At 50.7% G+C, this 15,726-nt stretch overlaps 6 protein-coding genes across 6 annotated transcripts; 3 read left to right on the top strand and 3 right to left on the bottom strand.

Annotated features, from left to right (window-relative positions):
* The first annotated feature begins 659 nt into the window (after positions 1 to 659).
* Positions 660 to 2,255, top strand: DRE2 (electron carrier). The gene is made up of 2 exons (XM_018276463.2): positions 660 to 1,551; positions 1,603 to 2,255. Exons 1-2 carry the CDS (start codon positions 819 to 821, stop codon positions 1,908 to 1,910), a joined length of 1,041 nt encoding a protein of 346 aa, XP_018127855.1. The 5' UTR covers positions 660 to 818; the 3' UTR covers positions 1,911 to 2,255.
* VE01_07026 (uncharacterized protein) lies at positions 2,101 to 5,000 on the bottom strand. The gene is made up of 4 exons (XM_018276462.2): positions 4,783 to 5,000; positions 3,964 to 4,733; positions 3,618 to 3,912; positions 2,101 to 3,570 (listed from the first exon to the last, which is right to left on the bottom strand). Exons 1-4 carry the CDS (start codon positions 4,903 to 4,905, stop codon positions 2,389 to 2,391), a joined length of 2,370 nt encoding a protein of 789 aa, XP_018127854.1. The 5' UTR covers positions 4,906 to 5,000; the 3' UTR covers positions 2,101 to 2,388.
* A 93-nt stretch (positions 5,001 to 5,093) lies between these two features.
* VE01_07025 (uncharacterized protein) lies at positions 5,094 to 8,552 on the top strand. The gene is made up of 2 exons (XM_018276461.2): positions 5,094 to 5,498; positions 6,016 to 8,552. Exon 2 carries the CDS (start codon positions 6,228 to 6,230, stop codon positions 8,031 to 8,033), a length of 1,806 nt encoding a protein of 601 aa, XP_018127887.1. The 5' UTR covers positions 5,094 to 5,498; positions 6,016 to 6,227; the 3' UTR covers positions 8,034 to 8,552.
* VE01_07024 (uncharacterized protein) lies at positions 8,367 to 11,676 on the bottom strand. The gene is made up of 6 exons (XM_059463850.1): positions 11,656 to 11,676; positions 11,136 to 11,325; positions 10,888 to 11,050; positions 10,634 to 10,835; positions 10,437 to 10,582; positions 8,367 to 10,380 (listed from the first exon to the last, which is right to left on the bottom strand). Exons 3-6 carry the CDS (start codon positions 10,912 to 10,914, stop codon positions 8,545 to 8,547), a joined length of 2,211 nt encoding a protein of 736 aa, XP_059319479.1. The 5' UTR covers positions 10,915 to 11,050; positions 11,136 to 11,325; positions 11,656 to 11,676; the 3' UTR covers positions 8,367 to 8,544.
* A 193-nt stretch (positions 11,677 to 11,869) lies between these two features.
* On the top strand, positions 11,870 to 14,585 carry ACO2 (aconitate hydratase). Its single transcript, XM_018276459.2, has 2 exons — positions 11,870 to 12,014; positions 12,074 to 14,585. Exons 1-2 carry the CDS (start codon positions 11,970 to 11,972, stop codon positions 14,474 to 14,476), a joined length of 2,448 nt encoding a protein of 815 aa, XP_018127883.1. The 5' UTR covers positions 11,870 to 11,969; the 3' UTR covers positions 14,477 to 14,585.
* On the bottom strand, positions 14,525 to 15,607 carry VE01_07022 (uncharacterized protein). The gene is made up of 4 exons (XM_018276458.2): positions 15,355 to 15,607; positions 15,237 to 15,292; positions 14,940 to 15,088; positions 14,525 to 14,896 (listed from the first exon to the last, which is right to left on the bottom strand). Exons 1-4 carry the CDS (start codon positions 15,552 to 15,554, stop codon positions 14,855 to 14,857), a joined length of 447 nt encoding a protein of 148 aa, XP_018127882.1. The 5' UTR covers positions 15,555 to 15,607; the 3' UTR covers positions 14,525 to 14,854.
* Positions 15,608 to 15,726: the final 119 nt, after the last annotated feature.

Genomic DNA, 15,726 nt, shown 5'->3' with positions numbered 1-15,726 from the left:
TGGCTTATTGGGGATATTACAAGAGGTATTTGTGAAATGAGAAAACATAAATTAGGTGGTAGGAAGAAGTTTCAAACAACCATCCCCTCCTCCTTGGTTGTTACCGAATCCAGACCCCTGGGACTGGTCGTCCGAAGAGAGACGTGCCTTTAAAGTCCAGTTTCCAAGCTTCATAAAGGTGTTGCAGGACGAAGAGTCAAGATTGGGCAAAGACCATGGCTTTTCTCACCAGATGCGAAGTCAACATGAGAATGGTACCTTTTGGTATCTCCAGGCTATGCGAGAGCCATTATGCTGCTTAGAGTTGATGCAAAGCTGGTCTGCCGAGGTCGATCAGCCATTGGAGACACCACTAGATATAACAGAATTCGTTGGGAAGAGGTTTCGGACTCAGGTGGCTCCCAAAAACTAGCGGTGTACTTTTGTGACGCCGGAGGTATTGTAGTAGATTACAAATAAAGATATTTGAAGGATCAGAATTTGGCTTGGAGAAGGACCCATTCAATGCCAAGGCTTACTGTTTATCGTATCAGAGTGAGCGCATTGATAAGAATTTGGCATTTCACGTGACATTGCAGCTTATCGCCGCCGCCCAGCCCGATAGCGGGGTGATGACTGAGCAACGCGATTAATAAATTTGGGAGGGGAAACAGAGAACCCAAAAACCCACAGCTCCCACATCGTCAACTCTGCACCTCTTTACTCCAACAACTAGTGATTTCGGCATACTCAGCTCTGCAAATCTATAATTGTCACATTTTTGAACAAGGAGTAGGGATCCAGAGACTGATTTTTGGCGGTTGCCACTCTCCGTCTCGATGGCGCCTTCATTCGTTACCATCGATAACACCCCAGACTTCGATTTCACGCCTCAACCACAGCCCACCAAGAAGGCAGTCGACTCTACTACCCGCACGCTCCTCATCGCGCCTCCCTCCATTGCCAGCCATGAGGAAAAACTCCACGGCGTTCTCGCCATCCACGACCGCTCCGTCACCGACCTCCAAATGCTCGACCGCATCTCCGCGGGACTCGCTAGACTGCCCCTCGCAACATACGACCTGATCATTATCCTCACCGACGTCGACGGAACGCGCATTGAGTCCGGAAAGTTGCTGAGCCGAGATGTATACAGCAGCCTCGTGCAATCGCTCAAGGCGGGCGGAAAACTACAGTCCCAGGACGGCACATTTGGACAGACCACTACCAGTGGCGAATATACCGAAGCTATCCTTGCTGGGTTGGTGGCCAACAGCGCTGGGGGGATGATGAAGCCGGATTACAGTGCCAGCGAGGCAGTGCCCCTACGCTTCGGCCGTAACAAGAAGAAGGACGCCGTGTCTGATGCAGGCCCTCCAGCGACGATTGTAACTCTGAAGCGAAAGAGTGTGGAAATTACTCCTAGCCAAGCCAAGCCAAATGGCGTGGGGTTCGTGGACTTCAGCGACGACTTTGGAGAGGAGATCACAGGCGAGGATGAGGATGATGACGATCTAATCGACGAGGATACCCTGCTCACAGAGGAAGACCTGAACGGCATGATCGTTATCCGTATGTCTCCCCCCCCTTTACTTCCCAGCGTAGACGACTAACATCCCATAGCACCGGAGTGTGTCCCAAGAGTCGGGAAGCGCCGTCGCGCATGCAAGGACTGCTCGTGCGGCCTAGCAGAGAAGATTTCAGCCGAAGACGAGGCGAAGCGCACTTCTGCCGACGATAAGCTCAAGGCTCTCAAGCTCGATTCGTCGGACCTAGCGGAGGTTGACTTCACCGTCCAAGGCACGGTTGGGTCGTGTGGAAGCTGCAGTCTCGGCGATGCCTTCCGATGTGACGGCTGTCCGTACATTGGAATGCCAGCCTTCAAGCCTGGAGAGGAGGTCAGGTTGCTTAATAATGATGTCCAGTTGTAAACGCTGTCGATGCGAGGCGCTTGGAGTTTGAGGCTATATGCCCACGGTTGGTATGGAAGCCTGGTTGGCTGGTTCCTGGGTAGATGGGTGGCTGCTTTATACAGCTTGGTTTTACATTGAAGTTATATGATCGAGCAAGCACGTTGCAGCAAATCGCTTATCGAAGACTTCTTAGAATTAAACAACATCTCCGCTATATTAATAGCTCAGGTATGCGAGCAGTGACATTTTCCAAGCCAATAGTAATATGGTCCCCCGCCCATGCTGTCGTTTGGTTTATAGAGTAGATACATAGATACACCTTCACGAACATTGGGGCGTTAATGTCACTAAAGAAAAAGGGGGTAGCGTGAAATATTCAAATTCGGCGCCTTCTATACATCATATATGCATCGTCCAAGCAAAATGGTATCCAGAAACGCCCAGCAATGCATCCTTCATGCGCTATCTGCCCATATAAACTCACCCCCGACAATATCTACCACCCATCACCCCATCCATCATCATCGCCCGCCTCCTTCGGCTTCGTATCAATAACCTTCTTCACCATAGGCTTCGCCGGCGCCGCCGCGCTCACCTTCCTCGACCCGGCACCCAACGCATTCGGCCTCGCGCCTGCACTCCCCGGTTTCCCAAGCCCCTTCGGCAATGGCTTCGAACCAGTCTTCTTCCCCGCCTGCGCTGCTAGCCAGCCTGCGAAGTCAGGCTCGCCATCATCTTCGAATGGCTTTGCTGAAACTGTGGGCTTGGCAGGAGCCTTGGGTTGCTCATCTACAGCGTCCTTGAACGCCGTATCGTCATCATCCATGTCGCCCCAGGCCTCGAAGTCGTCCTCGCCAACATCACCCGCATCTTGGAAGTAATCTGCGGCGTTGGAGGCGGAGGCTGAGGATGTGGAGGTTCGGGTTGAGGTTGGTGGAGGGGATGTAATGGCTTGGCGGTGGAGGGCGGATGCTGAGGCGGAGGCGCGAACAGGGGCGCTTACTGGCCTTGTCTCTAGTGTTGACGGGGGGAGGGCGAGGGTGTTGGCGGATGGGGAGGAGGGCTCGATGTCGCCCGCTGCTGTGGAGATCTTATTGGTAAATGAGGAAATGGCCCAGCCGGTCCACGATGCGGCTTCGCTGGGTTGGGGCGTGCCCATGCGTGGGGTAGTGGAGTTCGAGTTAGTGCGGCCGGCGTCTGGAGCTGGTGGTGGGAGGACGGTGTCTGGCATCTGACTCGCTGCTTTGCGGACCTGTCTGAGGTAGGTATCGACGCTCTTGTTCGCCTGGTCCCGCACCAGCTTCTCTTTATCTAGTAATAGCGGGCACACAGCGGGTAGAATCTTCCCTGCTATATCTTCATCGGTGAAACAGTCGGCAGTGGCCGTCAGTGCTTGCAAAGAAGCGTTGCGGGCATGCACGAATGGATCTCGTAGCGATCGCGTGAAGGCCGCGATGAGAACTTTTGAACGAGTCGATACTCCGAGGGAGCGGGCAATCTTCCCGAGACAGATTGTAGTGTTGGTTCGGATGCCAGGTTGCTCGTCGTTGGAGGTACGAGCGAGCTGCTTGAGGAGATCTGAGTTGATTGTACGGTCCGATAACTTAGTTATTATAGTGAGAACGGCTTTGACGGTTTGCTCGCGAATAAGGGGGGCGACATCGGTGAAACCAGTAACCTATCTCGATTAGTACAATGGTCAATCAAATTCTCATAAAGTCATACCATCTGCGGATAAATTTTGTCGTTAACAATTTTTTGTGGTAGGCGGTCGATCATAATGGGTAGATTGTCCAAAAGGCAGACTCGAATAGCCCGATCGGGACTCTGGAAAAGCCGCACTACAACTGGAGTTACTTTGGCGTCGAAATCCTCATCTGATAGCTTCTGGGCGATTTTCATGACGACGCTGAAGACCTTCGGACCACCTCCACCAAATTCCACTGATTTTAACAGTTCGGGGAGGATTTTCATCTTGAAGTATTCTTCCGGGAAATCATCCGAAAGTTGGTCTAAATCGCTGTGGAGGGTCAGTGAGAGACTCAGATATTGCAGAGCCAGGAATAAGTACCTCAAAAACTCTTCTCTCTCATTCTCGGATTTCATTCCAAGGCTGTCAACTCCCTCAGTCAGTTTGATCAGAGGGGTATCCAAGAATCCTCCATTCCGTCGGCCTTGATCCAAGAAATGCGCGACACTAGATCTGGACTTTGGGTTTGCATTGATGAGTCGTTTGTAGCCCGGTTGCATGTTGGAAGGAATGCCCTTCGTTTGGCCGACCTGGTCGGAGCCAAGGAAATCCCCATTGAATGTTTCAAATAATAATATACCGAAGTTGTATGCGTCGAGGGCCGTAGCTGGATTCTTCTTAATGGTTTCCCAGCCAGATTTGGCGAGCTCAGGAGGCATGTACCGGGCTGACTCGGGTACAAGACTTCCATATCTGTATATTACTGCTTCGTCATCTTTTAGACTGCTCAGCACCTCAAAACCACCCAGCTTCCATTCTCCGCTTTCACTGGTATATACGGATGCGGCTTTGAGGCTCCCATGTATCGATGAGGCATCGTCGTTGATGAACTTAACGGTTTGCGCTATACTAAAGAGTCCCCATTTTATAGTCTCCTCGCTCATGCTCTTTCGCTTTATGTGCCATCGCAATGGTACCAGGCGTTCCGTAGCAACGTATATGTATGAGTCGGTCTCAACTGTGTCAAGCACTTTTATGACACCCGGGTGTCGAAGTGTGCGCAGCTTCTTGACAGCATTTCTTGCCAGAGGTAGTCGGGACTTGTTTGCAGGCACATCAAAAGAGAAGATGCTGCAGTTCGAGCCATCCTCCTGAAATTGTGGTCAGTATGTAACTCTCAAAGACCTGGAGCTGACTTACTCTTCGTGTACCGTTATATAGTGTCCATATCGAGTCGTCCACGTCCACACGATCTCCAAAGCTATATGGAAAAGGAGGGCCCCCAGATATCGCCGAGGCGACAGCAGATTTTAAGAAATCCATTGGCTACTCTAGCTGCTGTATGTTGTTTGCCCGCGACAATATTCCGTGCTCTGTGTCCTCTTCACATGGAATCGGCCTCATTGAGCCCCCCCTCGCGGACCACTGGTATAACAAGCTAGTCCCATAATAGCAGCGGATGGTGATGGCAGTATTTTAGTTAGCGCCAACCTTAATTATAATGTTTCACTCCATCACGCGCTGTGCTTCCCTTTGTAACGACAACCCTCCTAACTTCTTTGGTGCAGAGAGTTCAAAGGGCCTCACGTTTTTTTTGTTTATTTTTTTCTGTTTTTGTTATAACAGCGTCTGATTTAGTTGTTTTATTTCATGCATAGCGATACCTAATATCACTGTCCCTAACATCAAACGACCGACCATCAACCCATTTGTCAAGAAGGTCCAACGTTTCCTAGCAGTTGGATCTGGCAGCCTCATGACAGAATACACTGTGTTTGTCGACCATAGCCAGTTACTAGCGGACTAAACATCGATGTGATTACAAACATTACGATCACCAAAGCTGATGGTTATTTTCACCCTTTACTCGTCCTGCGACTTGGCACAGCGGAAACGATAAGCCACAAGATCATACGGTATGTGTAGCGTTTTATACTGTCAATCATCTTTCCATTAACCGCTATTGGTGATGACCAACCTGGTAAAAGGTCAGACTGCAAGGAGTTCTTCTGGTTTCAGCTTCCTTCAACATCGGATGTGCGCAAGGCTGAAGATCCGTCGCAACATCGTATCTGTGCTGTCTAGGCGCGTCCTTCAACAAAGGCAAGACTATGTTTCACAGAAGTTAGTGGATTCATAGTGAAGTTGGAGGATACATCAAAGTGACTGTATTCAGGAGCTCTCTATCTGCAAACAAGTGATTTAGAGCCAAAGGCATGGTGTAAAGTGGGTGTTAACAAACGTTGGTCGGCGGGCGTTGGGCCAGCATAAGTTTGTTGCGACGATCCGAGGTCGCTACCTTGGTGTTGAAAGGGCTCGAAGCCGCTGAACTCGCAGAATGCTGACTATAATAACTGAAAAGACCTGAAATAGCACCCATTGCAATTATTTTCCAACACTACCTAGGAGAATCACTGCTAATGTTTCACCTAGAACTTCCTTAGGCAGTTCCTTGTATCCAAACGCTGTTGTGTTGCCACATGCAACCTACGTCAGACGCCAGACATAGGCTAGGGGCAACCTGCCCCAGGTACTGCTAGTCAGGTGGCCACCAGTTAAGCGGCCAACAGTCAACCAGGCTGGCGGAAGTTTCCTTGTAGGCCCAATCAGGACCTTTTCATTAAAGCTTTCGGACAGAGTATATAATGGTGGCTACCGGAAATGTTTCATCGGCTAATCCTAGCGGCGAGCCATTATATGGAAGAAGGTGCATTGTCAGTACTTGCAATAAACCCGTCCTGCAGGAGGACAGTTCGAATGAAGTGTGTACCTCTTGCAAACAAGCTGCGAAGTACGCAACATCCAAGTTGAAAGCGAGGAGGTTGAAACCGAAAAGGTCCGAAAGCGGCCTCTGGACGCCGCGATCCGAAGTCAGTTCTATGAGTGGTAGCGGCAATGATACTATGAGACGTCGGAATTTTTCACCGCTGACGCCAACGGCGGGGCCTAATGACGGAGGCAAGAAGCGGAAACCCTACGATACACACAGTGCCGCAGATGAGATCGAAAACTGGCGAAATCCCAAGTCGCAAAAGGTCGGAGGCATTACTGAAGGAAATACCGAGTCAGGTTTTGCGAGCCAGAAGTCCGATGCAGGGCCTATAGGCCGCCAGGGGTTGCACATGTCATCTGACCATGTGGGAAATGCGCCGGAAGTACTAATGGGAGCTGAAAGTTTGAACGTTTCGACAGATAAAGATGCCAGGAGAACGGGAATTATGCCTCTGGAACCCATGATGACAAGATCGCGCAGCATTATCCATTCCGAGGCAGCCAGGTCAACTGGAATCAATGCTACTGGGTTAGCTACCCCGCCATCTTCCAACCCGTCCTTTAAGTCGACCTTGCCAGATATACAGATTCCGCATTCAAAGCCGAGTTTTTCAGATGGCCGCATAGCCCCTCCGGAGCCGAAAAATGGAGCCCACAATAGCGCCAACAATTCATTTTTCCCAGGGGATGTTCTTCCCGTATCAGAAGGCTTGGTTCTTGAGTCAAAAGGCGCTCTTTCTGTTTCGGAAGGCTCCCATATACCAGAGGATTTTCTTCTTCTATCAGATGACAACCTTTCTCTGTTAGAGGACCCTCTTCTATCAGATAGCTCTCTTTCTATGCTGGACTGCTCTCCTCTACCAGAAGACTCTCCTTTTCTATTCGGGGACACTCTTGTCCCCGAACCCTCCCAGCATCCAGAATACATCGCATCTACGGATAGTACGAACCGAGGTCCTGAGAACACGTACAAGAGCAGAGATGACCAGCCTACAAAGCCTTTATCCATTCTCGAGTCAACGTCTCCTTCCAATACTGCTTTAAGGCAGCCACCAGAAGCCCCGGCGATTCTTTCAGATGACAGAGACTTTACGGATAATGGGATTGTGAAATTCCAATCGTCCGTTCCTTTTATCGGAGTGTGCCCCGATTCGATCGAACCGACCCTGAACCCGAATTCGGTGCAAGCTAGGCGCTCCAAAAAACCTCTTGGCACAGAGCCCAACTCTCAAGGCTTCTATGATGTACTCTCAAAATACCGCGGTTCAGACGAGGAGTTTGTAGCAACAACACTCTTTGACATGCGTACTGAAGATTCATCATACATATCCATCCAAGCCAAGATCGCTGCGAGAGGAGGCAGAAAGAGACAATTTGGCGAAGTATTCAGCAGACTCGATGTAGACTCGACGTGGAGCAAACATCAAAACCAACCATTTAAGATCAATCCTGCGGTGCTGGGCCGTGATGATTTGCCACTACACAAGATATTCGGCGAATTCGATGCAAAAGATATGGTACCGACGGTGGTAGATGGCGAGTTACATCTCACTCAGCGAGAAGAATATGAAGGACCCCGACGGACATGGCGTTATGGCGATGGCGGGACCGGGACAGAGCAGGGTTATCCAGAGGCGCAAGCTGGGGCATGGAGAGATCTGGGGAAAGCGGCGATATGAGTGGGCGATATTAAATTTGGTGATTTACGGGGAACTTGAAGATGTTATGGCGATTGACGGTACAGAGAGGTTTTGTTATAAAGGTTCCTAGGCGCTTGCGATATACCCTTTAATTTGATATTTATTGTTGGTCAATTAAGGCTATCAAGGCGGGATAATGGTTCCAGTGTGTCTTGACTTGTATTCCCCTGAGTGGAATGACACTCTTTCCACGGCTATTTTGCTGGAGTTTCATAAGAGTATAACTCAAGGCTGAATTACTGTATCATAAGTACATTCACATTCAACATGGGCCGACGAGGGCTAGTTCTCGGCGAGAATGAGCTTCATTGGGTCATAATCTAAGGTCTTCATCTCCAGCCCATCTCTTTGGTTTCTCACTGCCTCAGCCCGTTTCGCCAACCTTGTTGAGCCCTGGAAGTGTTGACTGCTCCGAACATATTAATCGCTGCTGCCCTTCTCTTTATTCTCCGTCTCACAGGTCAGCTCCTCAACCCGCCACGAGTCAAAGTTAGTAGTGGGGATAGTTAGCAAACGCAGCTTCCTTCTCAGCCGCTTGTTTCTCAAGTACAGCAGTCCTCCTCTTCGTCGCCTCAGTGATGATCTCGATTGACTTCTTGCGACGATCTCTGCTTGAATGGGTCAGTTGGGGGTTAATCATCCTATCGACAACTTCTTTGTTGATCGAAGGGCGAGTCAGTGATCCCTTGCTTGGAGGATTATCGGCCCACATGGAATCACTCAAGCCAGGACGCTTGGGACGGACGGGCACTGTGACGCTCAAAATGGCTGAAACGAGATCTAGTGGAGTGTAAGTATCAGGGGTCTTCGGCTCGTCTGCCCATTTTGAATCTGCCAGTCCGTTCGTAGCCTTGGTAGGCAGGAGCTTCTCCGAAAAGAAGTTAGATGCACTGCTGTCCGTAGGAGAAGGCCGAGAGGTATTGCTGGGGACGAAACTGGCTTTGCTGGGGTCGAAATTGACTTTGCTCGAAGCAACATTGGTTTTGACGGGAGTGGTATTAGTTTTGAGGGGAGCAGCATTAGTTTTTATGGGGGCAGCCTTGGTTTTGCTGGGAGCAACATTCTCATCGTTAGTCTTAGAAGGACTAGCCCATTTTGAGTCCGCCAATCCTCCGAGCACCTTTATAATCTTTGGTTTCTGCAGCAACACATTGGTATCATTGGTATCCTTGACAACAAACTGGCGGATCTCGTCAGGGAAGGCGCTCTTATCCACTGTCAAAGCTCTGCTCCTGAGCTGCAATAGCTCGGAGGCATCGTATTGTACAAAAGTAATTTCAGGCTCCTTCACGTCTCCCGCAGTCTCTGGACTACCAGAAATGTTCTCAACGGGTTCTGAAACACCTTGGGGCTCACCAGTCACACTGCCGGGGGTGCCAGCCTGCTCGGTTTGATTGATAGCCTCGTCGGAGTTAGATTGATCGTATTCGGAGACGCTTCCCGATACATCCTGCTGGCCTAAATCACTTGAAGTAGGCGCATCTCGTCTGACTATCTCGGCAGCGACACCTTCGAGAATCAGGCAAATAGATTCGTTTTCAAGGCCTTTTCGGAACGAGGGGCCCTGAGTCTCCCAGTAGGTTTTGATTGATTCTTTGGTTACAGGCTCATCCGAAGCATACACAGATGATGCCATCCCCCGACCATCTGGGACCACGCCACTGGCAATAGTTTCCACGAGAACTGCCCTCTCCTTGGCCATTCCTTTCATCGTAACTTCTACCATTATGTTGAAGACCGCATTTGCACTATCTTCCAAGGTCCACATGTCTTGCATATAGGCTGAAGGTGGCTCTTCCACTATAACTTCAGCGGATGTGGCTGTAGACACCCATCCGTCATTATCTAAAGAGATAAGATCACAGAAGATAAGGTCCTCGTCATTGTCTTTGCTTGGTATTGTCCTGGTATTATCAGGCGCAATGTCCTTGGGCACTTTGGCGGGTGAATTAATGTGAGGGGGTTTGTTGGGCTTCGAAATCGGAGCCACTGGTCCTGCGGTTGGTTGTCCAGTGGCTGGTGTCTTGGTGACTGGTGGTTTAGTGGCGGGTGGTTTAACGACTGGTGACTTAACGGCTGGTTGTCTGGCAGTTGCTTGCCCACTGGCTGGTTGTTTCGTGGTTGGTGGTTTAGGGGGTAGTTGTCCGGTAGCGGGCTGTCTCTTGGTTGGTTGTGTGGTAGTTGGCTGAGGTTGGGTATTCTCAACTCTTTTGGCACTTGGGAAAAAGGACTCTGGGGTTGCCAAAGACAACAATGGAGAAGAATTGCGTTGTACGGGTCTCTGTTGTGGGGGTCTTCTTTGTGTGGTCTTTTGCGGTGTGGTTGTCTGTTGTCTCGTTTGCCCAGAAGAAATGTTCTTCACTTGTGGGTTATTGTGCAAACCATGAACAAAATGGCCGTGAGTTGTACCAGCACGGCCATTATTGCCGCCTCGTCCGCCACCTCCTCCCCCACGGAGAACTGATAATGGATCCGAGAATCGGAGTAGGTTGGCAATTTCCTCAATGGGAGCTCTGTTCCTTCTGTTGCTGTATTCAAAGTTAGCAGATCAAAGGTGATATTGTCAAAGAAAGGCTTACCTCTGTCCAGTAACCCCACCACCTCTTGAACTACCACTGGTGTGACTAGCGCCACTATGACCACCTCGAGCACCTCTTGGATCGCCTCCCCCTCGGTTTGAAGATCCAGCAAGAGTTGCTTGCATACGAAGACGATGTGACTGGCCGCTTCCCAAGTCATCCAATAAGAGAGCATCTTGATCCACATCATCGGGTTTGAAAGCTGTTCGATCGTCAGTTGCTAGATTTGGTGTGTAGTCTAAAAATGACCTCACATTTCCACATGTTGATCTCATTCCCATATTTGCTGGTAATCTTCTTGATCTCCTTAGTGGGGGGTTTCGCCAGGGAAGCTCCCACAGCTATGTTGACATTTCTTCTATCCTTTGGGTTGTCTTCCAAGGAAAGATCATTTATTCTGCCAATGCCAAGTTCTTCCTATATTGGGAGAATATTAGCATGTGTATGACAAACAAAATGAAAGTTATCCAGGTGGTGAGCTTGGAGAGTCACTAAATCATACCATCATTGCGTCCAAGAGAAACTGAGGTGGGTTATCGCCATATGGGGAGCCTCCCGGTGGCTCAAGTGCATTCTCCATGATGTCGAGATTTCTCGGAGGTTCCTGGAATACTTCCAGACCTTATCACCTCCCACACGGTGTACGGGCTCTGAGTTCTGTGTCCAGTTTCAAAGTCGAAGGTGGTTGGTATCTGCTGGTCCTGCACGTCAACCGTTGCCTCTACGTTTGCAAAGGGAAAATACACAGAAAACAAAAATATTGATGATGAAAAAAAAAAAAAAATTGAGGTGATTCCACTCCATCAGACTACAAGAAACACAATGAGACCTCATAACCACAAGAGTTGTAGAGGCTACTTGCTATTTCCTTGATACGTTGTGAAGCCCAGAAGTAAACACAGGATATGAGAACAAGGCAAGAACGACACCGTCGTTGCCAAGACCGATCTGAGTAAATGTATGTTCTGAAGTTACATGGAAAGCAACCGGAAGCAGATACAAATGAACTCTGGCAAACATACCTTGGATTTGGAAGTTCAGTGACTACACGTTGTGAATGTAATCCCCCTGACGGTGGGTGAATTTGATTTCGTGCGAGCTTCAACAGAAGGTACACCACTACACGTACCTCAATTTCAGTTGGTCCGTGCACGATATAAGGCAACATTTATTCAACCAATCAGCGTCGCAACAAAGGCCCTGACCATAAAAGCTTAAACCAGCGTCAGGATCGTCCCCTGCAGCCCCGGAAAAAGTTCTGAGTAACGCCGAGACCGCAGTTGCGTTCAATCTGTTGCTTCGCCATACAATCCTCCACAGAATTCATATCACCACAATGACGTCTGGCCGGCTATTGCAGAGCAGCAGGTCTGCCCTGCGGGTAAGTCAAAAATCTCACTCGCAATTGTCAGTAGAACTTTTAACCTAACCAATCCCCAGGTGTCCTGCCCTTCACGATTGTCCCGTGCTCAATTCTCGCGCGGCTTTGCCTCTGTCAACAGTGCGACACCCCAAGAACCTGATGTTTCGTCGCGAACACCTCCATACCCCAAGCTTCTTAAGAGACTGGCAGAGGTGCGCCGTGTGCTTGGAGCTGAGCGCGCCCTCACACTGTCGGAAAAGATCCTGTACTCCCATCTCGACAACCCGGAGGAGTCCCTTCTTACAGGAACCGACAATGGCCTGAATATCCGTGGCAATGCCAACCTGAAGTTGAAGCCTGACAGAGTCGCTATGCAGGATGCATCTGCTCAGATGGCACTTCTTCAATTCATGACGTGCAAACTGCCTTCCACTGCCGTGCCAGCTAGTATTCACTGCGACCATATGATTGTGGGTCAGAGAGGTGCGGATGTTGACCTGCCAGAGTCCATCAAGGGCAACAAGGAGGTCTTCGACTTTTTGGAGTCGGCGTCAAAGAAGTACGGTATTGAGTTCTGGCCACCGGGAGCTGGTATCATCCACCAGACTGTGTTGGAAAACTATGCAGCCCCTGGCCTGATGATGCTCGGAACCGATAGTCACACACCAAACGGTGGTGGACTTGGAGCAATCGCAATTGGTGTGGGTGGTGCCGACGCCGTGGATGCTCTTGTTGATGCGCCTTGGGAGTTGAAGGCACCAAAGGTTCTCGGTGTGCGCCTGGAAGGCCAACTCAGTGGCTGGGCATCGCCAAAGGACGTCATCATGCACCTAGCTGGCAAACTTACTGTCAGGGGTGGAACCGGATTCATCATCGAATACCACGGCCCCGGCGTTGATACGCTAAGCTGCACAGGCATGGCTACCATCTGCAACATGGGTGCCGAGGTTGGAGCGACAACTTCCCTGTTCCCCTTCTCCCAGCGAATGGTACCATATCTCGAGTCGACACACCGAGCTTCCATTGCCCGTCAAGCAAGGATGATCGCCTCGTTCCCATCAGCCCGCAACCTGCTGTCCCCTGATGAGAATGCTAACTACGACCAAGTTATTACCATCAATCTTTCCGAGCTAGAGCCATATGTGAATGGTCCCTTCACACCTGATCTCTCGACACCTATTTCGCAATTCGCTGCCACCTCCGAAGCCAATGGCTGGCCCAAGAAGGTCTCGGCAGGCCTCATTGGGTCGTGCACAAACTCTTCATACGAAGATATGACCCGCGCTGAGGATCTCGTCAAACAGGCCGCCGCAGCTGGTCTCACTCCCAGCGTTCCATTCTTCATCACCCCAGGGTCTGAGCAGATTCGCGCCACTCTCGAGCGTGACTCCACCCTCGCCACCTTCGAGGAATCCGGAGGTATCGTTCTTGCCAATGCATGCGGACCCTGTATCGGACAGTGGAAGCGTACCGCAACTGAGGAGGTTCCTCTCCCGGCTAAGGGCGAGGAGAATGCCATTTTCACCTCTTACAACCGCAATTTCCGCGGCCGCAACGATGGAAACCCAGATACCATGAACTTCCTCGCATCACCTGAGATTGTCACCGCGATGGCTTACGGCGGATCCACATCCTTCAACCCCCTCACCGACTCCATCACCACTCCCTCCGGCGCCGAATTCAAGTTCTCCGCTCCCTCCGGCTCCGAGCTCCCCCAGTCTGGCTTCGAGACCGGAAACCCCGACTTCCAGCCCATAACCGGTGCCCCCAGCCCCGAGACCCCCGTCGTCGTATCCCCCAAGTCCGACCGCCTTGCCCTGCTCGAGCCCTTCGCACCCTTCCCCGAGGGCAACCTCAAGGGCCTCCGCGTCCTCTACAAGGTCACCGGCAAGTGCACCACCGACACGATCTCCGCGGCCGGCCCGTGGCTGAAATACAAGGGCCATCTCCCCAACATCTCCGCCAACACCCTCATCACCGCCGTCAACAAGGCCACCGGCGAGGTCAACGTCGCTTACGATGTCGATGGTTCCACCAGCGGTATCCCAGAGCTTGCTGAGAGGTGGAGGAGCCAGGGCGTTGAGTGGCTCGTTGTTGCTGAGAGCAACTACGGCGAGGGTTCCGCACGCGAGCACGCCGCTCTGCAACCGCGTTACCTCGGTGGCCGTGTCATCCTCTCCAAGAGCTTCGCGCGCATCCACGAGACCAACCTGAAGAAGCAGGGTGTTGTCCCGTTGACGTTTGCGAACGAGGCGGACTACGATGCCATTGATGCGTGTGACGAGGTTGAGACCGTGGGGTTGTACGAGATGTTGAAGAATGGAGGTAAGGGTGAGGTGAGCCTGAAGGTTACCAAGCCCAGTGGAAAGGAGTTTGTGATTGAGACGAAGCACACTTTCAGCCCTGATCAGGCTAGCTTCGTTATCGCTGGCAGTGCGTTGAACCTTTTGGCTAAGGCTGCTGCGGAGAAGTCTGCTTAGAGGGATGGTTTATTTTGAAGTAAAAAAGGGGGCATTAGATGTGTTTTTGTTTGCTCTTGGAGCGCTACGCTCCGTATATGTAGATTATAGGATGTTGGTATAAAGTGGAATCATTTGTTCCAAAATTTGAAAGTTAAAACTACAACTGTTCTGCAATATAACATGGCGATTTAAAGATGAATATGGTGAAATAATAGACAAAGCTTTAACTGGCACTGAAATATCACAAATGATCAAAGTTATCAGAGATCCATAACACATGAAGTAGTTTCAAGCTTTTCCAAGGTATTTTCTGCCCTGAAGTCTAATAGGACCAACAATTCCACCCCTGTCGCCTTGGCCTTCATATCCACCACCCATCCATCTCGGATCTCAGTTCTATGGCTTGATGAAAGCTGCCTTGAATGGCATAATTTGAATCTATAGAGTTAGCAAGCTCCTGGCTTCCTGACGTGCTACATACCTTTTCAAAATCCCACACCTCTCCCTTGGCGTAGACATCGTTCTTGAGCTCCACCATTACCTCTTCTTTCGTCGTTGCATGAGCGATGAAACAGGAGCCGTTGATCTTCAACGCCTCTCCCTCCTTTGGCGGCTCATCGAGAGTAGCACCTGCGAATTCATCAGTATAGAGCTATAACTCGCGATCGGGGTAAAACAGGAAGCATTTGGTTCACAGCTTTCCAATTTCTGTTGTTACCAGAAAGCAAGTAAGGGGGGAAACGAGGGACAATGATTGACAAAACCAAATTAAACTTACCCCCCACCTTCCAAAGCCCCTCCTCAACCTTCGGCATAACATTCTTCAAATGATCACTTCACCCCATATACATTAACCTCCCATCCCCCCCAAAACCCACGAGAACAAAATCACTCACCTCCTAACCGCCATCCTCGCCTCCAGCTTCCCCGGCTGATCAGGCACAATAACCAGCCAATCACACTTCACTGGCGCAGCGGACGCCATAGCTCTCAGCTGGTGCGTTTTTGATTTCGGGAGCGAGGGTCGGAGGGGTGCGATTGCGGCGAGAGCGGGCAGCGTCTTGAGAGTTAGTTGGGGGAGACGCGCGGGTGGCATTGCGGGGGGGGAACAGTTGGTGGGATGGGTAGAGGGTGGGTGAGCTGGCGACGGTTATCGGCGTTGAGGTGGAGGGGGCTTGGCGTTTTGGTGGGGGAGGTGAGAGAGGCTGACAAAGCGGCGGTGGGATTCAGGGATTAAGGTTGTTGACGATGTGTTGTGCGACGTATGG

Source organism: Pseudogymnoascus verrucosus (genome assembly GCF_001662655.1).
Source record: "Pseudogymnoascus verrucosus strain UAMH 10579 unplaced genomic scaffold scaffold_41, whole genome shotgun sequence".
NCBI classification, from domain to species: domain Eukaryota; kingdom Fungi; phylum Ascomycota; class Leotiomycetes; order Thelebolales; family Thelebolaceae; genus Pseudogymnoascus; species Pseudogymnoascus verrucosus.
This window is presented reverse-complemented; position numbering and strand designations above follow the sequence as displayed.

Excerpts from the sequence above, each read along its gene's own strand:
- DRE2 (XM_018276463.2), top strand. The coding sequence starts at position 819 with ATGGCGCCTTCATTCGTTACCATCGATAACACCCCAGACTTCGATTTC. Across the intron at positions 1,552-1,602 it reads GAACGGCATGATCGTTATCC|CACCGGAGTGTGTCCCAAGA; the intron begins GTATGTCTCCCC and ends AACATCCCATAG.
- VE01_07026 (XM_018276462.2), bottom strand. The coding sequence starts at position 4,905 with ATGGATTTCTTAAAATCTGCTGTCGCCTCGGCGATATCTGGGGGCCCT. Across the intron at positions 4,734-4,782 it reads TATATAACGGTACACGAAGA|GAGGATGGCTCGAACTGCAG; the intron begins GTAAGTCAGCTC and ends CCACAATTTCAG. Across the intron at positions 3,571-3,617 it reads ACAAAATTTATCCGCAGATG|GTTACTGGTTTCACCGATGT; the intron begins GTATGACTTTAT and ends TAATCGAGATAG.
- VE01_07025 (XM_018276461.2), top strand. The coding sequence starts at position 6,228 with ATGGTGGCTACCGGAAATGTTTCATCGGCTAATCCTAGCGGCGAGCCA.
- VE01_07024 (XM_059463850.1), bottom strand. The coding sequence starts at position 10,914 with ATGGGAATGAGATCAACATGTGGAAAT. Across the intron at positions 10,583-10,633 it reads GGTGGGGTTACTGGACAGAG|CAACAGAAGGAACAGAGCTC; the intron begins GTAAGCCTTTCT and ends CTTTGAATACAG. Across the intron at positions 10,381-10,436 it reads TCACGGCCATTTTGTTCATG|ACAACCACACCGCAAAAGAC; the intron begins GTTTGCACAATA and ends ACGAGACAACAG.
- ACO2 (XM_018276459.2), top strand. The coding sequence starts at position 11,970 with ATGACGTCTGGCCGGCTATTGCAGAGCAGCAGGTCTGCCCTGCGG. Across the intron at positions 12,015-12,073 it reads GCAGCAGGTCTGCCCTGCGG|GTGTCCTGCCCTTCACGATT; the intron begins GTAAGTCAAAAA and ends ACCAATCCCCAG.
- VE01_07022 (XM_018276458.2), bottom strand. The coding sequence starts at position 15,554 with ATGCCACCCGCGCGTCTCCCCCAACTAACTCTCAAGACGCTGCCCGCT. Across the intron at positions 15,293-15,354 it reads GCGAGGATGGCGGTTAGGAG|TGATCATTTGAAGAATGTTA; the intron begins GTGAGTGATTTT and ends TATGGGGTGAAG. Across the intron at positions 14,897-14,939 it reads AGGTGTGGGATTTTGAAAAG|ATTCAAATTATGCCATTCAA; the intron begins GTATGTAGCACG and ends CTAACTCTATAG.